This window comes from Dunckerocampus dactyliophorus, chromosome 8 (genome assembly GCF_027744805.1).
Source record: "Dunckerocampus dactyliophorus isolate RoL2022-P2 chromosome 8, RoL_Ddac_1.1, whole genome shotgun sequence".
Taxonomy (NCBI): domain Eukaryota; kingdom Metazoa; phylum Chordata; class Actinopteri; order Syngnathiformes; family Syngnathidae; genus Dunckerocampus; species Dunckerocampus dactyliophorus.
The window spans coordinates 29605535-29618481 of NC_072826.1; the positions used below are offsets into that span (position 1 = coordinate 29605535).

The 12947-nt window shown below is 42.6% G+C and overlaps 1 protein-coding gene across 3 annotated transcripts in view; it reads left to right on the forward strand.

Moving 5' to 3' along the window:
* The window catches only part of col7a1 (collagen, type VII, alpha 1), a 135296-nt gene that overhangs the window by 35815 nt on the left and 86534 nt on the right, over window positions 1-12947 (forward strand). For all 3 annotated transcript variants that reach the window (XR_008572235.1, XR_008572236.1, XM_054784696.1), the window contains exons 11-21: window positions 3038-3193; window positions 4699-4998; window positions 6616-6732; window positions 7633-7779; window positions 7848-7973; window positions 8041-8187; window positions 10937-11059; window positions 11196-11465; window positions 11535-11678; window positions 12533-12664; window positions 12744-12890. Coding sequence is in view for 1 of the 3 variants with exons in the window: in XM_054784696.1 (XP_054640671.1) it covers window positions 3038-3193; window positions 4699-4998; window positions 6616-6732; window positions 7633-7779; window positions 7848-7973; window positions 8041-8187; window positions 10937-11059; window positions 11196-11465; window positions 11535-11678; window positions 12533-12664; window positions 12744-12890 (1809 nt within the window). In the remaining 2 variants the exon portion in view is untranslated. The remainder of the gene's footprint in view (window positions 1-3037; window positions 3194-4698; window positions 4999-6615; window positions 6733-7632; window positions 7780-7847; window positions 7974-8040; window positions 8188-10936; window positions 11060-11195; window positions 11466-11534; window positions 11679-12532; window positions 12665-12743; window positions 12891-12947) is intronic.

The following is a 12947-nucleotide window of genomic DNA, read 5'->3' on the forward strand; positions in this document are numbered from 1 at the left end:
CAAAATTATAAAAAATAATACAAAATTACTGAGTCAAAAAATTAAGAGAAAAAAGTTGTAATCTAACATGGAAAATTTTGAATTTTAGGAGAACAACGGCATAATGATTTGAGGGGGAGAAAACGGCATTTTAGTAGCATAAAGTTGAAATATTAAAGACCTTATCTTTTTAAAGTTGTCATATTATGCGAAACAAACAAAAAAACAACTAAAGTTGTAATTTTTTGGAAACAGTTGGGGAATAAAGTCATAACTACGAGAAGAAAATTTACAAGAAGAAAGATGAAATAAAAAAGAAAGAGCTGTATTTTTACGAGAATGAAGTCACAATTTAACAACAATAAACTCCGTAATATTATGAGGAAAAATAATATCATTTTCGTAGGATGGAGTTGCAATATTAAAGGAGAAAATACATTATTTTTCAAAAGTTGTAATATTATGACAAATAAGCAAAATGCGGCCCTCCTGGTTTGGCAGCGTCATCTTACCCCGAGTGATGCAAGTTAGTTCCGGGCAGGTTGTCAAGGAAAAAGGCTGTCAAAGCAGAGTGAAAGACTGCAGTGGAAATGGAGCGGGAAAAGCATCGACATGACTTAATAACTTGCTGGTGGCAAGTTGCGAATGTAATGCGGTCGAAGCCCAGCAAGAAGAACATAAGCTCACTTAACAACCTGCCGCCCGCAGGCGAGGGCTGTCAGTCACGCCTTTATTGCCGATACATTACCTAAAATATCAAACAGATGTTATCACTCTTCAGATTAAATATGCAGTAAAAAGGCATCTGTACGCTTTGTATTGTCAGTCATTTTGCCTTGAAATTCCTGTAGACCGGGTGTGTCTTGGGTCATAACGGTGTCAATATGCCATGATTCGAGCTAGTGAGGAGGGGCCCCTGAGGGCTGATGGAAAAGTCTTTCTGTAGCCGAACATGTGGCAGGAGTGCCAGTCTCACACGGAGTTCCTCTACTCCTCTACTGTCACTAAACTAATCCCAGTTAAAGCCAGACTGTGAAACGTCAATGGCATTAATGAATGACGGAGCGCTCCACGTCAAATTTAACACCAGCCTTTTTCCCAGCGCTGTCGCCGATATAATCAGCAAAAATAAAGAATGATTTCACGTCCTCTGCGGGAAAACCAGAGTGGCATAATGGTGTACGCGTGCATACAAGTAACATTGGAATACAGCACATAGTATATTTCACACTTCCACATGTCCAGAAAGGAGTAGGAAGAAGCAAAGTTTAGTTAATTTGACCCGCTTAACTTGATTCCACATACTGATATGCTCAGCGTTCATCATGGCAAAGAGCACGTGTTCCATCCCAGCCTGTAACAAAATGATTTTTTTTTGTCTGTGTATTCATATGACAGCAAAACATGCATCTAACTCAATTCAGGTTCTAGTCAAATAGCAAAAAAATAGCTTTTTTAAAAATTAATATTATTATTGCCCATCATCCACAATCCTTATGTGAGACATGAACACAGGTCTTTCTCGTTTCCGTGCGTTTTAAAGACAGAAAAACAGCTAAAAAGAGGCAGCTAAGAAAACACGTAATGGGACGCACTTATCCTGCCTATAAAGACTTGGGAAAAAAAACTCCAAAAAGCGCATTTACATAATGTGACCTGCATATTAAGCAAGCTACAGCGACATTGTTGTTATTATTGTTATTAATTCATTCAATCCCAGCCATTTTTCAAAAGACAACCCCTTCAGTAGCGGCCATTTTAGACCATTTCGACTGATTTTTCAAAGCACACAGAATATTGTGTTGTATGGCTATGTAAACATGGAACCTACCAAAAGAAACATCAGACTCCCGTCTTTCATCAGAAAAAATAAATTTGAAATTTCAGCAGTAGAACATAAGTAAGTTTCAGGAAAATATCAGTTCCTGACTAGAAAAGCGAGGAAAGCAGCTTTTTGTGAAAAGATACAAGCATAACTTTCACTTGGACACACATATGTTTTGCTTTTGTGACAGCTGAAATATCTAAACCACTATACCAACATAAACAAGACAAAAATGGGGTTGTTTTAAATCAAAATAACAATTTATTTACAAACATAACACCATGAACTGTTTAGAATTTTCACATTTGAAACTGAACTATGTGCGTGCATGTGTGTTTACACGTGTGCACGCGTTAAAATTTCCCTACAATGTGTAACCTTCTGCACGCCACAGTGCCCCATGCTCTCCCACTTCCTCCTTCCTGTCATGTGTGATTCTTCCACTGACATGATCCCAGCCGAGCTCTTATCAAATGCACTTCGGCCACCTTGTGGACGTTTTCACGGCTTAAAAGTGTTCTGAAATGTTAACGCATTAGTGGAGAGTTGCATCATCACCTCTTTTTGCCTCTTGTGCAAAAAAGAAATGTAAAAAACATATAAATACGTTGTTGGGACCAAGCGTTCGGGATTATAAAAACATATAAATACATCTTTGGTATTGAATGAGTTAACATTGTTACGCCCAAGAACTACGTTAGTGGCGTAGTGACACCTCGCCACACCACACCAGCTAGCTGTGGCTAGCACACATTAGCGAAAGGTGACACTACATATTGGAGCTGCCGCCACTGCTGCTGTGTTTTTGTTTTTGTTTTTGACGCTAGGTGTAGCGTTCCTTTCTATGTTGCTATGTGAAATCAATGCACCCAGGAAGGAAGTTCCCAAAATACTGTGAGTATTCCATGTTATCATGAATGTACCTGTTACTACATGCTCACAGCATGGATACTGTAGAAAAACATAAAATGTTTTTGGAGGTGTTTTAATAGCAGGCGGAATAGGTGTGTCCCGTTACGTGCATTAATTAGCTGCCTCATTTTATCTGTTTTTATATCTTTCGAACGCACAGAAAAGAGAAAGATGATAGGCAACATTTTTCCAAAAGTGCGCTTTTCCTTTAAGGGTGAGTTATGTCCTGTGATTTTTTTTTCAAGGGGCCCCGAACTCCTGGCGGCACCCCTGCACTACCCTGTCAACTTTTGTTTTGTTTTGTCCCCCCTGGAAGAGCAGGTCAGACAGGTGAGCAGCAGTTGGTGCAGTCTCTGCCTGCAGACGCCACGTCTGTCAAACTGGAGGAACTTCAGCCTGACACGGAGTACGTCATCAGCCTCTACCCTCTCTTCCCTCGAAACTCCGCATCTCCAGCCACCCTCAGCGCCCGCACACGTGAGTCAAGGGGCTTTCTGATATTTTGGTGCGATTAAACTGATGATTAAATGCGATGATTAAATGTAAACCAGTACAGTCAAACCTTGGTTTTTGTACACCACAGTTTTTGTGTGATTCGGTTTTCGACTAAAATTTTTACCAAAATCGTTTGTGCACTGTACAATATTGCGCATTCCTCGGAAGAGAGTGCCCAAACAAAGCATCCTACACGTTGCTGAGTCGCAGTGTCACTGCAAAATAATCCGCCATGGGGACATAGTAAGATGCAAGTGCCGCTACAGTAATTTTATAATCACAAAGTACGACGAGGATGTTTTGGAATAAGAAAGAAGAAATCACAGAAACTAATGCTGAGAAAGGAGTAAAGGTGTTAGCGAGACAGAGATCACAGACGAGCGAAGATGCTGAGAAGTTGCTGTTGGTGTGGATCCCCTCCTCTCGCTCTCTTCGGACCCGATGAAATCCGTTTTATTTTTGACAAAATTCCTTTTTTTTGGTTTTAATTCTTTCGAATGTTTTCTTGTTTTTTACCTTTTTCACTTGTTTTACCCGCATAGAGTGTGTGCTTTTTAGGTTAGGGATGAAAATGTTCATTAACTAAATGCAAAAATCTTTACATTTGACTAACTTTTCTAGTTTTTATTTTTTCTTATGTAGACACAATTAACTCATTCAATCCCAGCCATTTTTCAAAAGACAACCCCGCCATTTTGGACCATTTCGACTAATCTTCCAAGGCACACAGAATATTGTGTTGCATGGTTATAGAAACATGGAACCGACCAAAAGAAACATTAGACTCCCGTCTTTCATTAGAATAAAGTTTGTTTCTACCTTTTTGTGTTCTTTAGTAATCAGCAGTAGAACATACAGTAGGTAAGTTTCAGGAAAATATCAGTTCCCGACTAAAACAGGGAGAAAACAAGCTTTTTGTGAAAAGATACATTTCAAGCATAACTTTCACTTTGACACAAATATTTTTGCTTTTCTGACAGCTCAAATATCTAAACAACTATACCAACATAAACAGCACAAAAAAGGGGTTGTTTTACACCAAAATAACAATTTATGTACAAATATAACACCATCAACTATTTGAAATGTTCACATTTGGAACTGAAATATGTGTTTGCACGCGCGTGCACGCGTGTGCAAGCATTCAAATGTCCCTACAATGTGTAACCTTCTGCACACTACACTCCTCCACGCCATCTAACTTCCTCCTTCCTGTCATGTGTGATTCTTCCACTCACATGATCCCTGCCGAGCTCTTATCAAACGCACTTACCTCTTAAAGAAAAGTCACTATCCATTGTTTACAGAGACTGAGTCACCAACGCATGAATGCTTTGTTTGAGCACTCGACTAGTTTGTTCGCCGTGTACGATATCCGAGACATTTTTTTAGCAGCAAAAACCAAAAACCTACAAACGAAAATCGAGGGTCCACTGAATGTGTTTATTCCGCTGCGTGTGTTTTGTTGGTTCTGTTGCGCGTCCCAGTGCGCTTGGAGGCCGTGCAGCAGTTATCGGTGCAGAAGGAGTCAGAGGGCAGCGTTCGTGTGCAGTGGCGAGGCGTCGGCGGCGCGCAGAGCTACCGTCTGGAGTGGGGACCCGCCGCAGATTCCAACCGCACTCGGCTCTATCTCCCCACGAAACCCCAAAATGCGGGCACGGTTGCGGGAGAAAGCGAGGCGCACATGCTGTCCCAACTTCAGTCCGACACGGAGTACGTCCTCAATGTGATTCCCCTCTATGAGGGCAACACTGAGGGCCCTGGCGAAACGGCCACATTCAAGACAGGTAAAGGAGACCTACCGTAGATGCAAACCTTCCCAGATGTTTGTTCATCTCTGGGAAACTCCATGGTGCACATTAATTCTGTTTAGGAAACATTTCTCCACCTACAGGTCGTTTTACACGCACACCATCTGTCTCATGTGACTAATGTCCATATGGCTTCCTGGAAGGATGAGTCACAGACTGAAGCTGTTTGTGTTCATTCATGTATTTCCTTGCTTCTGCTTTCAATGTAGGCAACTGTTAACAAGTAAGCATGCAGCCTCTGACTGAAGGGTGACAAGTCTTACGCTTCCACGGCGTGACTGGTTTGTCACCGAGCACTTGCTTTTAAAGGGTCCATGGCGTGATTCATCAACATTGCTTAAATATGTCAAATATCGTCTGTAATTATGTTCTACATTGTTCCATTTTTGAAAGGGAACCGCAAATTCGCAAAAGAAATGTTGTAGTTGATAGCGCCAACCGTGACGAGCTAGCTCTCGCAGTTCAGCCTCATTTCCGGAAGTGACGTCATCGGGGTGACACCTTTCAGCCAAGGCAGAGTAAACAAACGAGGCAGATAGTTGACTTGGTTCATTTTCATCAAAATAGTAGTCATGCCAAAATGTTGTCTTGCTGCTGGATGTTAATACGTAGTATCCGAGTAATACTGTAAGTTTGTTTACTTTCCCAAAAGAGGAAGGTTTAAGACAACAGTGGACAAAGTAAGTGCAGAGAACGAGAGACAGATGGACGCCCGCCTCGAGTGCTGTTCTTTGCAGTGATCATTTCACTGATGACTGCTTTGAAGGAAGCATTTGGCTTGAAAGTACGGTATAAACGCATTTTGAAAAAGGATGCTATTCCACTGGTACAAAGGAAAAAAAGACAAGAACGACGTCAAGTAATAGAACAGAGTAAGTCATGTCTTATTTACATAATGTCTTCTAAGCACTATTCCATGATAGCGACAAGGATTCAAAGCCAAAGATGTTAGATAAACATCTATGTGTGTTTCCTGTGGGGAGCGGCTGTGAGGGTGATGAAATATAAAATAAATCAGGCTATGAAGACCCCTTTATGCTCATTAAGAAGGTGATTTAAAACAATAATTGAAGGATAAGCAACTCCAGAGTAATTTACACTTACCATTCTGTGTTCTGATGGCGACCAGTCTTCATCTCCATGTCTTAAGGCTTACGTCCATGTTCCATATGTCCTCTACTTCATCTCCAAATGTTTCTACCTCCTACCAAATTATCGACGCATCTCTCAGATCTTTACCTGAGTGATAGCACCCCGATGGCATCACTTCCGGAAATGAGGCTGAACTGCGAGAGCTAGCTCGTCATGGCTGGCGCCATGAACTATGAACGTCATTTTTGGGAATTTACCGTTCGCTTTAAAATATGGAACAATGTAGAACATAATTGCAAACAATATATAACATATTTAAGCAGAGATGATAAACCATGTCAGGGACCCTTTAAGAGACAATATGCTGTACAGTAAATAAAGTGATGTGTTTATTTTTACTCTACTGTGCTGTGCTGCGCCACTGAGTTAAACATCTGAACAGAGGATTGAACCCACTCCATGTGGCACTGTACATAATTTAGCAACTGATGTTGTTGTCAGAGCGCCAGGAGCAGCAGGTCCTCAACGCCGCGACCACCAGTCCCTCCTCCATCCGCCTCACCTGGAGAATCTTTCCATCCTCTCAGGGTTACCGCCTGGAGTGGCGGGCAGGCGAAGGTGGGTCAAAGAGCCAACGCCACCCTTTGCATATCATCTTAATGACGACAACTTATGACATACAGTACACTGGAGATGCACAATGTCTGTTGTTTTTTTTCAAACCGATACCGATAACTTAAGATCTACTTTTTCAAATTTAGATTTAAGTGTAGTTTGTGCACACCTGGAGGTAAGAAGGGCCGCAACAAATTAGGATGTGACCAAGTGTACCTGTTGATGTGTCCTCATCAAATATCATGACATCACTACTACCACATCACTACTATCAGGAGAACCAGAGTATAGAGGGGAGGGAGACACCTGGCGTGGCCCAGCAAGGTGCACTGTATTCGGGCACACGCTCCGAGCAGCCGGTGTGACGCAACGGAGGTCTCTGGCAAACCTTTAGCACTTTTCCAACGCGTTTCAGTTGGATGGTCCTTTTTTTGTGTGCTTGATTGTTTTTTTTCCCCCAACATCACAGAGCATTTGGTACGACTAGCACACCAAATGTCTTCCTCAGAAAGTGAATGAGCTCAGGGGAAGTTACGACAGGCCGTTAACGTGTGCTCACCTGCACAGTACGGGTAACCTCGCCTCATTGGAGCGTTTCAGTGAAATGATCGGTTATCGGAGCTATTTTTAACGTTATTGTATTTATCGGTAGGATGTCATAATTCCCTCACATGGGCCCGATAATTATTGTGCACCGCTAACATATACCCCCTATAGGTAATAATAGTAATAGGTGCGCTTGCATGTTGTGGTGAGACCTGTAACACAAAGACAGCAGTCAAAGATTTTACTTTTATGAGATATGCTAAATGAGATAACACTAAACTCAGGTGTCAGGTGAGTGCATATTAATTATAACATGTCTTTGCCAAATAGCGCCAATCACTGTCGGCCTGTCTCCAGGTGGCCGTGCCCAGACCTTGTCTTTACCCAGGAGCACCAGCAAATACGAGTTAACTGGCCTTCAGCCCAACACAGAATACCTCATCACCTTGTACACGCTCTTTGAAGGCCGTGAGGAGGCCACGCCCGTCTCTTTCACATCCAGAGGTCAGTGACGGCGCTCTTACTCTTACTGCGCAGAACCCCAGAGTTCATTTGCATGACTGCCGTTACAGAAGTGCAGCCAGTGGGCAGGGTGTCCAACCTGAGGGTGCTGGAGTCTTTGGGCAGTACAGTCAGGCTTGGCTGGAGCGGAGTTGCTCGTGCCACGCAGTACCGCGTCGTTAGCCGAAGCCCTGAAGGTACACTGGAAGCTTGTATTGTCTGGTGTGGATGAAATGTTTCAATGCTCCTTCTCTCTCTTGTCAGCGGGAGTTGAAAATATTCAGATTATCCCCGGGAACCAGACGAGCCTTGACCTCAGAGACCTGATAGTGGGCGTGGCCTATGATGTGAGCGTGACGGCGCTCGTGGCGGACAATGAAGGAGCGCCAGTCAGCATCTTTGTCAGACCAGGTGGGTTATGCACAGCTGTCATGTGACAACATACAGCAGGCGTCTAACGTAAATACAGAACTTCTGCACATCTACTTTATTGAGATGCACCTTGTTCTTGCTTACGGCCTTCCCTTTTTTTGAACAAACTAGCTCAGTGCTTCCTATTGTAGGCTGTTTGCATCTTTTGCTTCATAAAGTTATTTTGTATATTCTAATTAATACAAAATACATCGAGTGACACACCGCGTAGCAACATCTTTTATTCCATAGTTGCATTTGTGTGCAAAAGAGGTTTAGAAAATACTTGTTTATAGCGGCTAACGGGTTCCATACCTGACCACGATAAATAAATTTTCATGTTATAGGATTCGATTGAATATTTTTGTAGCCAGAACACAGACAACCTGTTTATGACTTTCCAAATACGGTTTTTAACATAAGATCCCTGAGGACATGAAATAACACTCACACAGTCACCTTTACATGACATTGCTTGGCTCTTATACTAGCAAGCTAGCGAGCTAACCAGTCAGCCTCAATTTTTTTTTCAAACCTTACGAAAGGGTTTCAAACTGAGTCGGGAAGAAAGACAAAGTAAGAAGGCAAAAATGTACCACTTCCACATGGAATGGGAGGAAAAGCTTTTTTTGGTCTGCATTCATGGCTGGTACATCGAGTGCAAGGTGAGGTAAAGCAATGTGACTTTACTGATGCCTCGTGACCAGAATGTTACATATTACTTGCATTTCCAGATGTTTTAACTCATAATAGACAATAATAGTCTACCATGAAAGAGCCATCATTTATTCATTCATTCATTTCTGTGATATAGTAAGGGAGCTAATTTTATTCATCTGCAAGAGAATGCAGAACTGCAGTGCTGCAACCCTGACCAGCTGATGCTGGACTGAAATGCTGTAATTGGCATGCTAACTGTTAGCATGTTAACACCTAGCGTGATAGTGTCAATGTAGGATAATACCTGAAAAAATGGCAAAAATGCTAACATGCAAACTGTTAGCATGCTAACACCTAACACGAAAGCACTGTCTAAGTGTCTATACTTTTGAAAATAGCAAAAAAGTTTAATATGCTAATTTAGCATGCTATTAATGCTAACATGCTTGCTGTTATGCAAATTAAGCTGTTATTCTTGCTGCATGCATTACTAATGAACCGCAATATTGCGATGCCTCCCAGTTTCACAGTCACATATAAGGTAGTTTCATCTGTGCGTGTCACGACAGCCACATTATATGACACATTCTCTGCAGAGAATGTGTCATATAATGTGGATGTCGTGGCATCTTTTGAATGCCTTATATTTGGACTTTACTTCATTTAGACATTTTTATGATTGAAAGTGCTTAATTTAGAATAAAATATGTAGAATTTGCTTAAATTTTCATATATTATTTTACTAACATTAGGCCATATTCAACCATGAAACAGCACCATTTATAAATTCATATACTTAAAAAAAACTGTGCTAGAGTGAAATGCGAAATGCGACGCGTGAAGTGGTGAGGGATTAGTGATTAGTGATTTAGGGATATAGTGATGACTGATGAAAAGGACACAAAAACATGACAGGAATATCAAGGTTTTATTGAATTGGCACTGATGAGAACTGTAATTGCATCCTATCAAATGATTTGCATATTTCTGCCACAGAGATAATATTGACCAAGTACAAGAATTTTGGACTTGTTACATTTCGTGTCCATCGCCATCGCTCGCGTTTATTAGCTTGGGAAGCGACTTGAGCGCCTTCTGTTTTTGTTTCTAACACACACCAGCTGCATACTTATGACTCCAACTTGATTAATGTGCTGACATGTAAACATCATGCGGTGTCCAGTCATCACGACTGTTATTGCAGACACAAATGTTTCGTGAGTGCCGCTATTTTTCATGAATTTTACAATGTACAGTTATCTTTTTACATGTTTGTATGTGATTTAACACTGCAAAAGATAAGCACTTGTTGAGGAGGGCCGTTATGAGAGAATTATGACGTCATACCAATAAATCAAAAAAGTGTTCCAACGAGGTGAGATGACCTGTACCGTGTGGGTAAGCAAATCAAGCGCTCCTTTTTTCTCCTGCCTGTGACGTTAACGGCCTGTCGTCACTTCCCCTGAGCTCACTTGTAAACAAACATTCGCTGTTTCGGAGACAATTTGCGCGCGGTGAAGAAAAAAAAACACATAGAGCACACTGCGCCGTTGCAAATGTTTTGCCAGAGACCTCCGTGGCGTCACAGCGGCTGCTCAGAGCATGTGCCCGAATGTAGTACACTTTGCTGGGCCACACCAGGTGTCTCCCTCCCCTCTGTACTCTGGTTCTCCTGATAGTAGTGATGTGGTAGTAGTAACGTCATGATATTTGATTAGGACAAATCAACAGGTAGGGTTGGTCGAATCCTAGTTTCTTGCAGTCCTTTTTACCTCCAAGTGTGTACAAACTACATTTAAAGGTAAATTTAAAAATAGTAGATGTAAAAATATCTAAAAATATCGGTCATTGGTACCATATCGGTCCTGAGAAGCAGAAAGTTATCCGTATCAGCTTGAGAAAAAAAGATATCGTCGAGTTTTGAGTGCACCTCAACTTTCAATTTTGACTCCCTTGTCAGGTTTTTAGCCAGCAAGTTTTGAGAACGTTTCATGGACAAATCCCTCCAATACCTATCATGGACCTATCACTATTTCCTCAACACAATCATTGCATGAACTGACTTTGTGCCACTCGCGTTTCATTTCAGTGCAAGGTGTCGCCAGAGTGTCCAACCTCAGAGTGACGCATGCCAACAGCCGCAGAATTCGTATAGCCTGGACGGGTATTAGTGGAGCAACGGGTTACAGGATTACATGGAGACAAGGAAATAGTGAGTACTGAACTCGACACCGCACAGTTAGTTCTACTGATGGAAGGGTTAAGTGATCTCCACTCATGATGGGTAATCAGTTTTGTGTTTCTTGAGGCCATCTTTTTACATTTTTGCCTGCTGCTTTGTGCTCCAGGTGGAGAACAGTCTCGTGAGGTTGGGGCAGAAGCCTCGGCCTTTACGATAGACGGCCTGCAGCCAGATGAGGCGCTGGTGTTCGGCGTGGCCGCCATAGTCAACGGCCGCGTCGGGGAGGCGGTCACGCTGTCCTCTCGGACCAACTCGCACGGCGGAACCGTTTCTGGCCTTCGCATCGTCGACGTCACGCCCGAGTGGATACGCATAGCATGGTCGCCTTTTACCAGGGCGACGGGTTATAAGTTAAGATGGCGCAGCGATGGCGATGGTGAGGCTCATTCAGCAAAACATGAAATTATAACCAAAAAAAATAACAATGTGTGTTTTTGTTGCGCAGGAGTGGAGACAACTCGGAACGTAGCTGCTGACGTCGCTTCCTTCACCATTGATGGACTCCAGGCAGATTCTCCTTACAGCGTGTTTGTGTCTGCTCTGAGTGGCTCCCGAGAAGGAAGTCCCGCCTCCCTGAGTGTCAGAACAGGTACGAAAGGGACTTTCCATCCGCAGTATGTACAGGATCACACAAAACCCTTTTCAGCAACCACTTTTATTAGGGCTGTCACGGTTAATGCGGACAACAACGTATTTATATGTCTTTGACGTTTTTGCTGCGCGAGAGGCAAAAAGAGGTGACGACACAACTCTCCACTAATGGATTCCACTTCAGAGCAATTTTAAGATATAAAAACGGCCACAAGGTGGCAGAAGTGCATTTGATAGAGCTCGGCAGGGATCATGTGGACGGAAAAAATCACACATGACAGGAAGGAGGAAGTGAGGGAGCGTGGAGGAATGTAGCGTGCAGAAGGTCACACGTTGTAGGGAAATTTTAATGCCGTTTTAATGAAATTTTAGTGCACACATAGCTCAGTTCTAAATGTGTTTTGTTTGTAAATAAATTGTTATTTTGATGTAAAACAAGCACTTTTTTGTGTTGTTTATGTTGGTATAGTTGTTTAGATATTTGAGCCGGCACAAAAGCAAAAAATATTTGTGCCCGAAATCAACTGGGATAGGCTGCAGCATGCCCCCGTGACCCTAATTAGGAGAAGTGGCATTGAAAATGGATGGATGGATGGATGAAAGTTATGATTGGTTTTCTCCCTGTTTTAGTTGGGAACTGATATTTTCCTGAAACTTACCTATGTTCTACTGCTGATTTTATAATTAAGGGAAACCTGAATTCCAACACGTACTGTTCACAATCACATTGTGAATGAACACTGACTACTCTAACTGATGTCCAAGTTGAATAGCGCATGTATGTCTGGCATGTGAGGGGTGGACCACCTTTGTGAGAAATTTTCGATGGCTCGTATGTTTTTGTGACAACAGGACAATACCAGTCTTCTGTCGGGACGGTGACGTCACTCCGAGTTCAGGACAGCCCAGGAGAGGTTGTCCGAATTACGTGGGTTGGTGTACCAGGAGCAACGGCCTATCGCGTGTCGTGGAGGAGAGCTGATGGTTGGTCTCTGGATTACGATAAGTCGTTACATCCCAAGTTGTGTAACCAGCTGACCGTCTGGGCCGTATGGTGCTGTAGGTGGCGAAGAAATTAGTCAGTTGGTGGGTGGCGACGTGACGGCCGTGGATTTAGATCGACTGGACCCCGGAACCCAGTATGAGGTGAAGGTCATGGCGTTAGTCCAGAACCGCGAAGGAACCCCAGTGTCTGTCCGAGTCACCACACGTAAGTCCCGTTCAAACCGCACTTGCCGCTCATGATCCTCATATGTTTTAATGTGTT